This window comes from Rhipicephalus microplus, chromosome 1, assembly GCF_043290135.1.
Source record: "Rhipicephalus microplus isolate Deutch F79 chromosome 1, USDA_Rmic, whole genome shotgun sequence".
Taxonomy (NCBI): domain Eukaryota; kingdom Metazoa; phylum Arthropoda; class Arachnida; order Ixodida; family Ixodidae; genus Rhipicephalus; species Rhipicephalus microplus.
This window is the reverse complement of record NC_134700.1, coordinates 207,610,596-207,628,055: the sequence shown is the minus strand read 5'-3', so window position 1 is coordinate 207,628,055 and position 17,460 is coordinate 207,610,596. Positions and strand designations below refer to the sequence as shown.

At 42.3% G+C, this 17,460-nt stretch overlaps 1 protein-coding gene across 2 annotated transcripts in view; it reads right to left on the bottom strand.

The window, feature by feature from the left end:
- Positions 1 to 2,383: 2,383 nt before the first annotated feature.
- The window catches only part of yrt (erythrocyte membrane protein band 4.1-like yurt), a 36,788-nt gene continuing 21,711 nt past the window's right edge, over positions 2,384 to 17,460 (bottom strand). The window contains exons 13-17 of one of the 2 annotated variants that reach the window (XM_075891106.1): positions 10,608 to 10,716; positions 10,086 to 10,145; positions 9,747 to 9,822; positions 6,560 to 6,943; positions 2,384 to 3,023 (exon numbers count right to left, since the gene is read on the bottom strand). In XM_075891106.1, coding sequence (XP_075747221.1) covers positions 2,805 to 3,023; positions 6,560 to 6,943; positions 9,747 to 9,822; positions 10,086 to 10,145; positions 10,608 to 10,716 — 848 coding nt within the window. In that variant the 3' untranslated portion in view covers positions 2,384 to 2,804. The remainder of the gene's footprint in view (positions 3,024 to 6,559; positions 6,944 to 9,746; positions 9,823 to 10,085; positions 10,146 to 10,607; positions 10,717 to 17,460) is intronic. The other variant, XM_037412607.2, reaches the window with a different exon arrangement.

Here is a 17,460-nt window from a genome sequence, read left to right as displayed (position 1 = left end):
CTTCAGTTATAATAAAAATAATTGAGGAAAAAAAAAAGTGCAGGTACAAGAATAAACACTCCTGTATGAGAGGTGCTTAAGTTCCAACAGCAAAAATTATTGCCCTTGGTTACTACAATGCTATGCACTTTAACAAAATCCAGGTGTGTAGAGAAAATTACCAGTTATCAAAAACATAGTTATTTGTCATTACTGAAACATAATGGCAACTACCCATCCTTAGTTACAAACATGGACATTATTTTCTAAGCATGGTCCGGGCCCACCACTGGCAAAATCAATGGATGCAACCTGTTACTACATAACCTGAAACGAGCAAACATACAATCTGAAGCGTTAAGTCGTTTAACTGGGCAACAGTTACCAGAACCATCACACAACAACCAATCACCCAATGGTGCCACTTCCATTTTTACTTTTTAGTCCTTAAAGGTTATTTCAAAGCATAAGAGCAAAAAAAAATATATAAACTCGCAGATAGGGGCACACTAACCTGACACGAGTGTTAAGGTCAGATTTTACACCCTCTGCTATTCAAACGCAATCTCCGTTTCCTCACTCGCTTACTTGTGCCATTCGATCAAATTGGCATTGCTGGCACAACTATGAACGCTGGGCTGAATGAGAACGTTAGACTGGCGATGCAACTGCACTGACATAGTTTGTCACAGCATTGCCCACACCTCTTTCAATGCAACCGGCCCCTTACAGTCGGGCTCAAAAAATAGGAAAATGAAATGGCAAGAAAATATTTCTTGCAACATCAAGCACAGCAAACTGCAGTCCAACTTTAATGTGCATTCACCTCTCTCCACCACATTTACTTGGTGCACGCATGTTACCATTTTTTGATGACTGATAATGCAAAGCTGTAAGAATGATGGGGTGTCATAGAATTTTGAAACCCAGTGCCTTGAAATCTGTAGAAATCCTAACGAAACGAATACAATGTAAATTCAAAACTTGCCGTTCCTTCTTCAAAGCATTCACAAACGTAGCACAATAACCTAACTCTAATGAATTTGCAACAATTATGTTGACAAAATGTTGGCTGTCAGTTAAGTGCTACACTTAGGCATTAACACAACTTTCTGAAAATGACTACAGTAGTTTACTTAATCAAGCCCAAAGAAATTTCCTTACATGTGGCTTGAGTCTTGAATCTTATTGCAGTATTGTACAGCCTCCAACAGGCTTTCTCTTCTACTCCACCAAATATGAGAGTCGCTAAACAACAACACAAAAAAAATAGCCACTTTGACCGCTTGCAAAGAACTAGGAAACCACAGCACAAGAGTCATCGCAAAGTCCTTCATACACATCATACACAGTTTGTAAACGTCAAAATCATCTTTCCAAGTCTTGCACAACACCAAATATTGCTAAAATATCTTCTATATAAAAGAACCTTCCAAAAACATTAACAGTCAGTGTAAAAGAAGTACAGAAGTAAGACAGGTGGCACTGTACAAATGCAAGTCGTTACAGAATCTGCTGGCACCTGAAACCAAGACAGACGCCAGCGAAAATAAAAGCTAAAAGCAAAACAATGATCACAACCACCATCCTGATCTGCATATATATAATTTCCTTATTTAAAAGAAATGTGTACATTCATAAGAGCATAAAAAATTGGCAAGTGCAATGGCATTACACTGTAAAACTACTCGAAGAAAAGGAATGCGGCCGAACTATGGAACCACGAAGGAATGTTACACCTTGTTACAGATCACACTGAACTCTACTGTACATTCTAGAAGAACCATGCATAATGAAGCAAATCATTTTCTTCACTAACCACCCATCTAAATCCCCTTTAATAGCTGCCCTAAGTTAATCAAGAAAAAAAGAGCTTGAACCTTCACACAGAGTGTTCTGCGCTACAAGCCCTATCATAACAGTCCATTGGCCATCAAAAACTATCTCTGAAACACTTGAATAAAAGAAACTATTGATTTGCTTGCAGCTACTACATCTTTAGGTACAAGGCATATATTTTAAGACCCATCCTAAATGAAATAAGGCAAGACTGGTGACACAGGCACGCTGGAAATACAAGTACATGCGAGATAGTCCATGCAAGGGCGATAATCAGCCAAAACTCCTTATCTCGCCATTTTGTATGTCAAGATTGCAGGCGATGCAAAATATACAGGCACAAATTGCAGCTGCTGCCATGTTCAAGCAGAAGGTGCGTCAACTTTGCTGAACCGGCGAGCGGAAAATCCACAAGCGCTAACATAAGCTGCATGAGAACAACCCACCACATGTGTAGGCAAGTCAACGGTGATGGCCCCGTAAAGGTGTAAAGCCAAAAGGCACTTTTACAGCTTTACTATAGTTGGCTTGATTGGCAGCCGCGACTATTGTCCCACAAAAGCGACTATGGAAAATATTTTATTGATATGAAACTGTTGCAAAAGCCATTGGGTACATTATGCAAAACTATGAGGAACGTACAATGCCATAGCAGAGACCTGCCTTTTTTTCTAAATAGAAGCTAGTTTACAAAAAAAAAAAAAATCTGACTGGCACATATGTGCCACAAAAATTGCAGCCTGACAAGTCAACAAATGCAGTTATGCTTGTCCTGTACTGCCACAGTATACATAAACCAGGCAGTTATGCAATCACTAAGAAAAAAAGTACATGGCAGCTAGCATGTGGTGCCAACTACTACAGGCTTATACAGTTTCACTGGTCCCACAGTGCAGCAATGTAGTGGCAGTGCATCTCACACTAGCCCGACCAAGACTGGTCGTGGCACTAAAGATCAGTACAAAGAGGACACAGCCCTCCTCCAGTCAAAGCTCCGTGGTCATAACGGTGCGCCTTTCGACCTGCCGTTTGGGGGCAGGAGCGTCCGTTGAGCCAACGTGCCACGGTGAGAGCTGGCTGGATGTGCAGTTGGACAACGTGCGCTTGACCACAACAGGTGCGGCAACCCCACCGTTGCTGACTCGCGGATGCGTGGCAGAGGAAAGGGAGCGAGTGACGGGGTTCGCCCCGGCAAACGATGTCTCCTGCACAGACACACAGCAACACATGGCATATCAAGCAAATCCATATACCAAAGTTGCATGCTCCATGTTTAGTGTGGTCTATTGTTAAGAGGAACACCTAGATGGTAACATAGCCAATACAACACTAGCACCTTTATAAACAGGGGAACATGGCTGATAGGATGCAACATATCAATACCTAGCATATTTACATGTTTCGGGCGATCCATTTGGTCTTAATTCGAAATACGAAGTTGGGGGGTCGACCTAGAATCGTAAACCAGTCTCGGTTCTTTGGTCTTTCTGAAAATGATCCCTGTGTATTTCTGCAAAGCTAGCCTTTCTGCATTGCTTCCGAGCAGTGCCATGAAGCCACCTTGGCACACCAAAATTCAGTGTTTTTTTAAATACATCATAAACAACTTTTTCTTTAATGAAATGCACTCATACTCTTTTTTTGTCGTGTAATTTTGGAGGGTGGACTTACAATTGTGTAGACATGACATGCTTTCAGAAACAATCGGAATGCCTTCATGCCATTTTTCATTTGTAGTCAGTATCCAATTATTCTAAATGGGTGGCTGAACTTATATATGAGACAACTTATGTAGAAAAATCAAATCACAAAAAAAAAAGCCAATTCAATCTTGTACATACAACAAACCATCATATTATCTTTAGAATGCTTCTTGTGCCAACTACAGCAAATAAGTGATCATGCTAAAGTGCTCTGAATCCACACAGATAACGAACGTGTTCCCAAGTCTCATAAGAGTCATAACATTGGTTATTAAAGTAAGGTTATGGTTGTGAACATGAACTACAACTGCAATCTGTTGAGAAAAATTAAAACTTTTAGCCACATACTCACTGGTCACTTACAACATAATTTCAGATTCCACATCTCATTATGTGAAATTAACAGCAGCGTGGTATCACAAAACAATGCTAAAATATGTGTCCACCAATGGCGCAGGCAGAAGTTTGTTTTGAGGGAAAGAGTGAAAGAGCCCGTCTTTCGTTCAAAGTGGAGGGCTAAGCAGGCAGGTGTCATTTTATGCCCTGTATTCCATGAAAGAAAAAAATTTTGAGGGGAGTAGGGGCATACCTGGCTATGCCACTGGTGCCAACATAGGCTTGGATGGCAGATAAATAGATATGGATCATGAACAGACTTTTCGTCTTTTATGCAAAGATTGTTCAATGCTAGTTCAGCCAGACTTTATGGCTATCTTACAGACACTGAAACCACTCAGTGATTCTCAATGAATCTCCTGAAAGTCAAAGTATTCTACGTATTGTACCGTGATAGTCGCGAGCATTGCTCAATTTTTTTTCAACAGGCAAATTAAAACTCTCTGTAATCCGTTAATGTCTGTAATTTGTGCAGCAATGCCCCCACCAAATGAAACAGCTACTCTGACATAACAACCCACCCACAATATATGGAAGTTCACAAATTTGTTTTTAAAGTCAATTTAGTCCCAAAATCAACATTATTTCAAGTGCAGAACACAAAGAAAGGCACTATACAAAAGGCTTTGATATGGGCAAAAAAAAAATAGCTTGAAGGTACCATTGACACAAAGTAAAATATTTTAAAACCTGACTAGAATGTGTTTGCACAGTTTAAAGTCCAGCCAAATTTTAAAAAAGTAACAATATTTGCAGACACCACAACAAAGGACACAGGACACACAGATTTGAAAAATAGCCAGACCTTTTGGGGGATATATACACACACACACACTAACAACAACGGTTTGTCTTCATACAGAGCACACAGGCAGCAGCAAATTTCAAATAGAACAAACTGACTAACAACACACTATTTTTATTTTGGTCATAGAAAGTCTTTTGGAAGACAGAAGTTTTGTAAGTGCACGATGGGAAACCAAGCAATAAAACTATGTATTTAATAAGTTGAGTAATTTTTTTTTATAATCTCTATGATACATTGACAAAACCACTGAATGAGCCAAAGTTTTAAAGCCGTATAGTAGAAAATTCGATATGTAGCAGGGAAGAACTAGTACAAACAATATAAGGATTTGAGCTAATGTGCCAATTTCTGCGGCTGCAATCATGCTTAGCAATGATTGCAGCCGCATGCTGCCGAATGCTGCACCATGCTAGTAAATAGTCATGCATGACCAGGTGGTCCCATAAAATTTCCATTTTCACTTTGCGCAGACAGTATCTCCTTCATCATACTTCATTTGAACGGATGTGCCCTTTTGCTTACTCTGTTGGAGTTGCCCAAAGTTTTAGAATGAGGTGCCTTGAAAGTGGTAGCTTTAAGCATCTTCCTTCAACGGGGCCCTGCAACACTTTTTGAGCATGGTGATAAAACACTGCCGATCGGTGGCAGATGCTCCCGAAAATACGTGAGCCAAACATTATAGCGCAGCATGCGGCCTTTCATTCACAATAAATTCACAAAGACAGCTAAAAATTTCTTTCTCTTTTCTCCACAAATGGTGGAAGAAGCTAAAAAATTACTAGTCACAGCCATTCTATCGGCCATTGGCTGACTTGCACATGGCACGTTTGGTCGTTACAGGGATCACCGCGGAAGGCCGCGACTTGTCCACGCACGCGGTCACACTTAAAAAGTTGCGTATTCAAAGAAAAAGAAAAAAAGTGCTCAATGTTGAGAGGCATGCATGATTTTTTTGTTTGCTCGTGCCCTCCCCTGCACCCCCCTGCTTAGCTCCCAGCGATTTCGTTGGAAAGAGAGAAGAAAGAATGTGACTGCAGTGTGCGACAAATCTTTGTAATTTTGCTTGTACTGGACACATTCTAAAGATTTTTTGCGGAAGGGAATTTATGAGAGAATAAGCTCTATTAGCAAATCGATTACATGGCTACTTGAAAAATTGTTGCAGGGCCCCTTAAAGATCATTCAATGTTCGCTACTTGAAGCCAGCATTTCTTCAGAAACAAACTGCTCGGATTCTGTCTTCGTTATTCAAGTGAGACACAGTAACAGCTCTACAGGTCCATTCAACTTTCCTTGCACCCAGTGAACTGGCCCAGAAGTGGCATCGCTGCCACTTCGTTTATGGAAAAAGAGCCCAAATATGAAATCTGCATGCCACTGCTGCAATTGTGGACAGTGGCAACTCGTCACTCGTGCATGAATGGTGATGAGCAGATGCCAACGTACATTTTGAAAAGGTTAAATTTTGGAGCCTTACGACCAAAACTGCATGATGGTTACAAGGCATACTGTAGTGAGAGACTCCGGATAATACTTTTGACAACCGGGGGTATGTCAACGTGCACCTGGATATAAGTGCACAGTTCTTTAAATTTCACTGGAATCAAAATGTGGGCACTATGGCCAAGAATTACACCAGCCCCTGATGCTCAGCAGCACAACACTAACCAAAGCGGTGGTAGGGCGTAGAACAGATGCCACCATGCTCGGGCATTGGTGAAATGTTTACAAATTGTGGAAACTGAAGTACAGAGTATTATGAACTTGATCAGTGAGTGCAAAGAAAAAATGAATGATCCCTAAAACGTGAGGGATGTACAGTTCAGACACTTACAGTCAGCACCACACCATCCAAACTCTTTTTGGGGAGAGTCTGAGGAGATGGTGGCAGTGGTGGTGGCAGTGCTGGCTCAAGGGTAGCAACAGCGGGAGGAGGAACGGGATGTTCAGCGGGTGCAATAACAGGTTTTTTGGGTGGCAGGATTGGGGTGCTGGGAAGGGGATTGCTGTGATTGCTGTTGTTAAGCAGCAGTGCAGGGTGGTCAGCCTTGCAGCCAGCCGGTGGCAGCGTTTCCTCGTCCTCGCTATCAAACTGAATGAGTAGCTGCGAGGAATCGGGGCTGATGGCACGTGGTGCCTGCTGGTGCGCGCATGCCGGCAGCGGGCTACAGCCGCCTGCGGCGCTGGCGGCGCCACTGCCGGCAGACGAACCCTGTGGCTGGTGGTGAGAGGGGAAGAAAAGGAGGGAGTGGCACAGACACAACGGGAAGGGAATCACTAGTTGTTCAAGATGCAGAAGCTACACATAATCACAAACAGCATGCAGCATAACATGTTTTTTAATGGTGCTAACGAGCACTCCCATAATCAGGCAGCTATCATAAGTTATAATCTAGGATTAAATACAAGCTCCTCCCACAGAACTGTGGTGCACTTAGCAATCACCTATGTAGATGACTATAATGAAAGCTGGTTTCCTTTCAAAATTGCAAGTACAGTTCTACGCTAATATAACTTACTATGCATATATTAAACTAAAGGTTTGCATTGCAGGCTGTTGGAACAAAATGAAAACCAAAGAAATGAAAAAAAAAAAACAATTTTTGAATGAGACAAAAATGTAACCAACACAAAGTTTATCGGTTTTCTGTGCAAAGGAAAAGTTGCCAGTCCAAAAAAAAAAGAAGGTAATACGACCTGAGCATTGACATATCTCGAGGGACAGTATTAGCACTAGTATTATCTCTGCCAAGCATTCCAAAAGTATAAATATCCACTGAAATTTTGTGAAAAACGCAAGGTGGCCACTAGAGCTGCTAATAGTAACAAAAGTGGACCTTGCTGTACCAGCATAGAGGGGCCACTGTTGGCGCTGAAGTTTGTTTTATCGGAACAGCAGTCTTGCATATCAGGGACTACACTTAATAATGAGCTACTTCTAAGATCATGCTTGGTATCTTGACTCAAAGCATTCAGCCTGCTCAGAGAATTCACAGTTCACTTACAAGAAAAAATGTTCTGATCGACTATATCATTATCATTAGTTTAACATAATATTCATTTTTACACAAATAGAAACTGTAATGTACCGACTAAGGTTGCACGGTGGGCTTGTATGTAAATAGCGTCGTGTATGTGTTCTGTGTCTTCTTCTCTGTCCCATCCTGGATGCGCTATACCTCGAACAACATGTAATGTACCATCCTAGAAAATTTTTCTTTCATTCTGGAACCGAAATCGAATCGAACTTTTTTTGCAGGAACGAAACTAAATCCCAAAATGAAAAACAATTCGTTACGGCATTCTGCATCATTCCATCCTAAAATCTGATCTTGAGCAAAACAGTGGCGTCAGAATCTCTTATGAAATTTTCCAGGACATAGTTTTCTAGTTATAGATCAATGTGTCTGTATTGGTACACCAATTATTAAAACACGCAGAAAGCGCTTGACGTCACTGAAATGAGGAAATGCAAGTGGGAGCATGCTTATGCTAATTCTCTCTAGGTGGGATAGCGCTGGCTGTGGTTGGAGCTTGTATTTATTCACAAGTTGTGAATAAGAATAGCCTAAAGTGCAGCAGTCGCTAACCAATCATAATGATCAGTGCCGTTCTGCGATGCACACAATGGATACCTTAAATGGGACACATTTTTACCAGGTTGGCAGATCAACACGCCCCAAATATCGTAGTAAATGAATGAATGCCCTCGACTTCCATCCTTTCTCAAACATCGTCATTGCTTTTGTAACAGTGTCTTACTTAGCAGCAGAATTGCACAATTTTATGCCCAATAGGAGGCTATGGAGTTTACTGCTTTCGTATGCTCCTTCTCTTCGACCATACCAAGATAACCATGTCCCAACGAGCCCTGAGGGTGGTCGGCAACTGCACTGACTCTCTTACACATCAGAAAAGGCTATTAGAAAATTTAAGCTACTCATCAGTGCTCGTCTTCTGTTCTTTCAAGTTTCAATACCTTTATGCCAATTCGTAGGAGCACTGGATCCGAAAATGGACATAAGAACATACACTGCCAATCTTACAGCTAATTCCTCAACACAGTTAAGTTATTAGAGCTTAGCAAAACAAACGTGCTTTTAAGACGCAGGCAGTAGATGGCTTGCACTGTTATTGCCAAATTGAGGAACACTTAAGTGGCAGAGCTTTCTCCTGTTCACTCCATCAACAGAAATTCAGAGAAATTTCAAATGCAGTATTATCACATTCATGGCACCAAGTGCAAGCCATATATAAAGCAGCCATTATAATTTATTGTTTTATGAAATGCGATCAGCACAATATTAGGATGGTGTAGTAAGTGCAGTAAGTAGTACAGTAGCTGCCTTGCATAAGTAAATGAAGCAGCTATATTGACATGCAACAAAACAAATAATTTTGCTGCAGCAATGTTGGATATGCTGCAGCGAAATTGACACTGACATGGTACCAATGTCCAATTGATGGTTTATGTTTCAATGACTAGAGCAAGGCACCCTTTACCCACCAATAGAAGTGAGAGACTCTTGATACACATAACTCTGTGGTGCGTGTTTAGCAGAGACATGCTATCTTCAAGCACTTCCCAAATATCCAAGCCCAAAAAACTCACCAAAGGTCCATGTTTATGACTAAATTCACATGTGCCTTGTTTGCATTGCTGAATTAGTTTAAAATGATGCCATCCTAAAAAATTATAGATGCCAGACCTTGTGCAAAGATTCCTCCAGGCATAAAAATAATCACAGGAATCAAAGCTACAATTGCCACATTTAAAATATAACAAAGACAGCATTGAAATGTCACTGCCAGGCTTTGTCGAGCTATTGCCAGTGATGTCTTACCCGCAGCAGCACTCTCACTGCTAAGCTATTGAACTCGCACCTTGACTCCGCAGAACACTGTATTTAGCAAGGCTTCATAATCATATAGATGCTGACAGCAACAGATTTAAATCTTGCAATTTGAACATGTAACCCTACAGTACTACACAGTGAAAACGCAGCTACAGCTCCACTCACCAGTGCAGCCACTAGGTCGCCAGCATGTCCATTGCTAAGGACAGCAGTACTATCGGCCAAGAGATCCTTCGTATCACTGCAAATACAGAGACACCTTTGTAGATCGCAAAATGGTTATGTACCGTAATGGTTTATTTTTATATAGTAAAAGGCATGGAAGCCTAGCCAAGCAATAAGATGTCATGCCCCAGGCACACACCATTGCACAAAAACTCCGATTTACGAACGCGATGAGGACGCATTATGAATAGCTATGACATTCTCAGATAGCATTAGTATGGTACCCTTACCTATGCCACATCACGGGGAATGGGTGCAAATGTGACCTCTTAGACTTACCAGTGTCTTGTCTTTTCTCTATTCGCAGTTCCTTTGGCTCCAGCAAACTCACTGGATTCACTGCAAGTGAGAAATATGTATATGTGAAGCTTTTGTTCTTCGCAGCTGTGGGTAGAAAATTTTTGGAAAGCACGGGAACGCATGTGCAGCCATAAAGCAAGAATAGCTCATTCGCATGGTGCAGCCCCAAGCTGGACTTTAGAGGTAGACACTAATGTTTGTTCACTTAACTGCATATGTGCTACAACATTCACGGCACATGTGCTCACTCACTCACATACACACACAAACGCTTAAAATTTTTTTTTGTGTGTATCAGTGCTTGTCTGTAAGAGAGAGCACTGATATAACAAATATATATATAAAGCAAATTTTAGTTTTTATAACTGATATCAGTATGCAACAAACATGAACTTAAATGAATGTCAGATACAGATTACACTTCCAGTCCATTGGCATTTTGTCATGACAAAGTAAGACTGCACCAACTTTGACGGATGTGACATATCAGTACCAACTTACCCGTTCACATGAATGACGGTCTTGTACTTTTCTGCCACAAGTGGCTTTCCATCTTCATCGTCCGATAAAAGCAACGGCACTTTCTCGCCTACAACCCCTAGACTTGGCACTGCAGCAGTTGAAAAATGAAACAGACTTATAAGTTAATTGCACTATACTGCTACTAGCACGGACAACAATAAAAAAAAAGATCCACTTTGTCATTTGAAAAATATTGCTAGTTATCAGCACTTACAAATTATCATCCAAACACACAAAAAAGGCCCCTAAAGCACCTGTGCTAATTTCTTAACATTTCAAGTAAATGAGTGCAATAACTTCACATAGCCATTATGATCAATAATGGCAAACACGGCAGCGCTAAGAGCTACGGGAGCCCCACAAACTCCAAGAAACGATTCCCAGTCTTCTTCGACACTTTTAGTAATTTCTCAGAATTTGCCGTGACATCGACATTGTCCTCTGCTGGCCACTCTTGCTCCCTGCAGTGTGAGGGGCAGCACGCAGCCAGGAGGAGCAACGGGCTGACGAACAGGGCATAGTTGAAGGCAAGAGCGAAAAGTGCTAGGGTATCTTTTGGGTCATCAAACGCACGTCACTCCGCTATTACACACTATTTCTAAAAATGTTCTTTGCTATGTGTTCACAGTAGACTTGGGCACGACTGCACCACCACAGCTAAATTTCAACCTGTGTGTGGTTTAAAGGCCCTTTAATAAGCCTAACTCCCTCAAAAAATGTCTACGAGTACTACGAGTTAAATGGCTGCCTACCTTCTGAAACTGTGGGGTTTCAGAAGCTCTTAGTAATGAAGACTGCAACGTGTAAGCCCCCCAAAAACATGTCCAACTAAAATATTTCAATTTTATTATATGGCCTAGCAAATTTGGGCTTTAGACATATCTTGCGTTTTAATATATGCATTCATTTTTTACCTTACTACCTTACTGTATTTAAAAGTTGGGAACTGCACTCTATTGCACTCTACTTTAAGCGATTTCGACAACTTAAAGGGACACTAAAGTCAAATAACAATTTATGTAAGAATGAAAGCTCAATGTATGACAACATCCAAAATGACAATATTATCAACAGCAGTGCCCTACTTACCGGGAAATCAGGGTAAATGCACAACACATACGTCACGAGTAGAGCATTTGCAAAATGATCTCGATTACATCAGAGGTACCGCCTACAATTAATCACTAGTAATCAAACTAGCTGCACTGAACAACCTTTTGTGCATCAAAATATCTAATAAAATGCTGCTTCTTCGTTTTTGTTTGATTCATGGAGAAAAAAACGCAGGACGTTACTATAGGAAATGGCATGAGTGGTTAAAAAGTTCAATTTTCACCTAAACTGGACAGGTTGTGCCATCGTGCCATCTAGCGGACAGCATCGTGCCATCTAGTGAGGCCCAGTTGAACCAAGCACACCTGCTCTCACAGGCCATGGCTCCCGCTACTTTCGTACTGCAGCTACTTATGTCGGCAGCTCCGCAAAATAGCCGAGCAACATTGTGCGTGATAACAGCGACTTGACACGTTCCGCTTGAGGCAGGTAATTTATAGTGCACTAACCAAATTCAGACCACTAAAAAGGGATTTTATTTCAAAATAGGCAGTTCCTTGGCACAAAAGTAACACTATGAGGTTTCTGAAACACTATTTCAACCATCAACATCAACTTAATAGTTGCTTTTAGTGTCGCTTTAACATGATATAGTTTTTCCACCCACTTACACACTTCTAAGTGCTTACCTAGGTGACTACACTTGAACCATGTTGGTGAATATAAGGAAATGGTTTGCTGCCCATTCTATCTGGGGTCGTTGCCAACATTGTACAGCACTCCGTGGACCTTCTGGTCCGAGATACTACAAGAATATGGGGAAATGGTTGCTGCCCATTCTGTCTGGGGCCGTTGCCAACATTGTACTGCACTCCGCGGACCAGAAGGTCCATGGAGTGTAGTACAATGTCTATCACACTTCGCGAATCTGGTGGCCGAAAAAAAATGTTGGTTTGCCATCATTCGCCACACATAAGTCAGCAGCATCCTCTGCCGCTAAAAGTTCCTTGCCTCAGGGAGTGAGCACTCTTATCTTCCCAGAGCGGGCGATGTGCATTAAAGTCACCAGAGGAGAGGGACACCGAGTGCAAATTTGGGACCACTGGTCGACATTTCTACAATGTGACTCGCTGGGACACGTACATAACAGCGCTGGAGGTATCCTCTGGTGAGCTGTTTGCAGGCATGTTACGAAGTAAGCGGGCGGCTACATCGCTACTGAAATTGCCCGATCAATTCCCTGCTTCTGACTTGAAGTTAAAGAACCTGTGCCCAGCATGTAGAAGAGCGGAGCGGAAGCACATGAGGAAAAAAAAAGGAAACCTATCGGCGAAAACTGAATATAACTGGATAAATGCTGCCATCCGTCACCACACGAAAAAACTACGCATAATTCAATAAGCTGCTTTCTGTGCAAGTTTATCGCTGTTTACATTCTTGAAAAGAATATGGAGAGTCATAAATAGTCTTTCTAAAAGATCTGCTTTCACAGACCATTTCAAGCACTCGCTTTGAAGCAAAGTAAAGATTTGCAGACCCTTGCAGAATATTTTGTAGACGGATACACATCTGGCAGATCAGCAGGAGTGGTGATACCTCTGTTACCTCAAATATCCCACACAATAGATACGCCGTTCACACTTTGAGAGATGGATATGAGCCTTAACAAATTAAAAAGACGCTGTGCTGTGGGTCTTGATATGATCAGCAATCAGATTCTGACAAATCTGCCATATGATCGAAGGCACGCCCTTTTGGACCTATTTAGTAATGTCTGGAGCACAGGAGAGATTCCATTTGTATGGAAAAAAGCATAGGGGTTCCAGTGCTGAAGCCTGGAAAAGATCCTGCGAGCCTCACTTTATACCATCATGCACATCTAAGTTGATGGAAAGACTCATATGCACAAGACTAACTTGGTACCTTGAGCAACAAGGAAAATGGCCCGCGTGTGTGACGAGATTTCGCCCACGGCTGAGCGCCCAGGACAGTGTTTTGGACCTGCCGAGCCACATCGAGCACCACCGTGTCAACGGCTTCTCTACACTCGCCGTCTTCATGGACGTTGCCAAAGCATATGACTGTGTGCTACAAATAGGCATCGTCAACGGGCTCTAAGCCAAGGGTGTTTCGGGAAAGTCTCTTCATTTCGTACATGAATTTATTGGAGACAGGCAAGTCCAGGTTAAGCTCGGAAATGTCATGAGCGAAGAGCGAAGTGCTTCCCTCGGCGTTCTGGAAGGAAGGGTCCTATCTCCCTTGCTTTTTAATGCTGCCATGGCCAGCCTTCCTGGCACTTTGATATAGCTCTGAAAGCAGTTAAAATATCAATCTATGCCGATGATATCTGCATCTGGATCTCAGGGTACCAACACAAACGTCTGGCCCGGATGGCACAGGGCGCCATTTCAATCATTGAACGCCATTCGTCAACACCTGGCCCGTCTATATCAGCGGAGAAATCACCCTTCATGCTCTTACCGGGGGTGCGGGGAAAGTCAACGCGCGTGTCGCTGAGTATTAGAGGCCATTCCATTCGTCGTGCGGCAAGTGTTCATTTACTGAGCGTTACCATTGATGACAAGTTACTGTGGCGACAAGCAGTTGATGGTATTATGGCCACATCCATGCAGAGACTCAACGCTCTTCGTCACATGGCAGCTGTACGCTGGGGCAACAATCTTATGTCGATGCTTAAGCTGAATGCTGTGCTCATAACAAGCCGCATTCTTTACCAGCTGCCGCTGATATCGCCATCACCGAGCCAGTTTGAACGCTTGAAGGCAGTGCACAGAAAGGGTCTTCAATTGGCGATGGGAGTCCCTCAGGCGACGTCAAACAAGAAGATCAGCGATGAAGCCGAGTGTCTACCACTCCGCCTCCTGGCATCTCAGGCTTTGTTGACGCAGCTATCAAGACTGGGCGAGTCCTCCACAGGGACGGCCCTTCTCCGGCGGCTAAGAGCAAAATCTGACTCACATTTTCACGTGGTGCTCAACACATTTAGACATTTAGGCTCGAAATCGCCTTATCGGAGGCCTATCGACCCACCATGGTCCTTTGTGGACGTTGCATGTAACTTCAGGGTCCTTAAACTGCCAACGAAACGCACTGTTCCAACTGGGGAAGCAAAGTTTCTGGTGTTGGACCATTTTATTCATTTATTTATTTATCGATACTGCAGGCCAATATGCTGGCCCATGCAGGAGGGGCAAATACAAAATACAATAACAAGGCATTCACAAAAAGACTAACAATGCAAGAAGAAAAAACATACAGTGCAAGACGCTTGCTTCGCAAAACAATTTACACAAGTGATAGCAACGAAAAAAAAAATCTTAAGACAATAACAGAGCACTACACAGAGCATGGGATTCACGACACAATTGTAAGAAATGTTTAACACTGATCATATTGATACTAAACATTAAGAGAAGTGGTTTTCCAATTCTTTTGTAAAGTTTTCCGATTGCATGACGTGAACAGGTAAAGAGTTCTATTCTTTTATGGTGCGCGGAAAAAAACTGTTCATGTGAGATTTGGTTTTGGCGAATATAGGCATCAGAGAAAAGCTGTGTCTGTGTCTAGTCAACCGTGTGTTTAGGGGTACTAAAAAGTGAGGCTTCTGAAGGCCAATTTTCCCTTTTATTATGTTGTGCAGGAACTGTAGGCAACTAAGTTTACGGCGATGTTCTAGTGAACTTATTTTATTGGTGAGCATTAGAAGTGAAGGGGAATGTTCTCTTTCGTATTTTCCAAAAATAAATCTAAAAGCCTTTCTCGGCACACGCTCCAACTTCATGATGTCTTTTTTGGTGTGAGGATTCAATACAACCGCTGCATATTCAAGTTTTGAGCGCACAATTGCGTTGTATGCCAAAAGCTTTGTACTCACCGGAGCATTGCTAAGCTTTCTTTTCAAAAACCACAATTTGCGCAAGGCCGAAGAGCATGTTAGAGATATATAATCTGACCACGTAAGTTTGTTATTAAACGTGATGCCTAAGTATTTATACTGGTCAACCTTAGTTATTATGGTGTCAACAACGTAAGAAAATATGCTAGGTTATTTTTTCTTGTTACTCTCATCAAAACTGTTTTTTGTACATTTATTTCCATTCCCCAAGGTCTACACCACTCTGAAATAGCTGTGACTGATTGCTGCAAGCTTTGGTGATCATTCTGCGAGGTAACTTCTTTAAATATGACACAGTCATCCGCAAATAAATTTACATTTGAGCACTATGTACCGTGGTCACCTACAAGTTTACACTGATGGATCGGTGTGCACACAGACGAATAGCTGCGCAGCGGCTTTCTGCATACCCTCCCTGGGCGTGTCATGGTCGGGCAGCCTGGATCGTGTTGTGTCGTCCACAACAGTAGAAAGCACAGCAATCACCGCGGCTTTGCGAAAATCGCAAAGGCTTTCTGTACGAGATGTGGTAGTGCCGACTGATTCATAGTCAGCGTTACAGCGATTGCATCGAAGGATACCTCAAGAAAAATTCACAAGACAATCTCTGGCGCTCATTCAATACCTGATCGGCAAGAACTTCAATGTACAATTTCAGTGGATACTATCCCACGTAGGAATTGAAGGCAATGAAAAAGCTGATGCCCTTGCACGCAAAGCGTGAACTTGCGTTCCAAAAATAAGAGCTCCTAAAAATTACCAGAACAACAAGATTGTTATACGCAATCATTTCAGGGCGATCCACAAGTTTACGCATCAGATATGCGTAACCAACGGACTTTCCAAAGAACAAGCGACGCTGCTTTATCGGATAAGAACGGACTCCGCATACACGCCGGCTTCATCATTCAAAACTGGTCAAGGCGCTTCCCCATTTCGTGCTGTTTGTGGTAACATCGGTGACATTGAACATTTTATTTTGCTGTGCCCGCAGTTTGACAGAGAAAGAAAAGAGATGATACGCAGCTTGCAGAAAGGTTGTCGCAAGCACGGGGCATTGGAAGATGTCATTTTTCCTGAAGGACCCACGGTGACAAAGAAGAGCGTGCAACGTATACTGATGACTTCCCTGCGAGACACTGGACTGAGTGACATTTGGTGAATGACCCCTTTAATTTAGGAGATGCTCAGACGGAACAATTGCCAGCCTTTTAGGCCAGGCTGATCCTGCCTTTGCCACAACACCATCACCACCACCACCTACACTTAACAGAAAGTCTACTTTCCAATGCCGAGTTTAAAAAGAGTAGAGACAGAAATGCGAATGCTCCGGACACTGCTATCTTTACGGGAGAGATGACAATGCACACATACACTTGAAATTCATTATTACACACCAACTATTATTATCCATAAAAGCTCGTTAATTCGAACTTGAGGGTGCTCTGAAGTTCGAATGAGGCGGTGTTTGAATTAGTGGGCGGGCGCCAAAATGTACGAACAAGGCGCCACACTGCGCAGGCAGAGCCCAAAGAAGCCACCTCTGGAATCGTTATCGCAAACTAAGCGCTACTACATGTCCATGGAGGTGATTCGGTTCATGAAGCTTTTAAGAGCGAACAGAATTAATTCATCAGTCAACGATACGCCGGAAAAAAACACTGGTATCTATGCATGTGGGCAGTGAGCGTTCAAGCTAAAATATGTGACGCTACTTATGCTCCTAAACAAGTTTATTTACATGATGGAGTTCACAAAATCAAAATTAAAAATAATCAAAGTCTCCTCTGCATGTTCTCTAGACCAGAATAAGGTTAATTTAACCACAATAATTGATTTCCATTTGCTTGCATTTCTTCCATC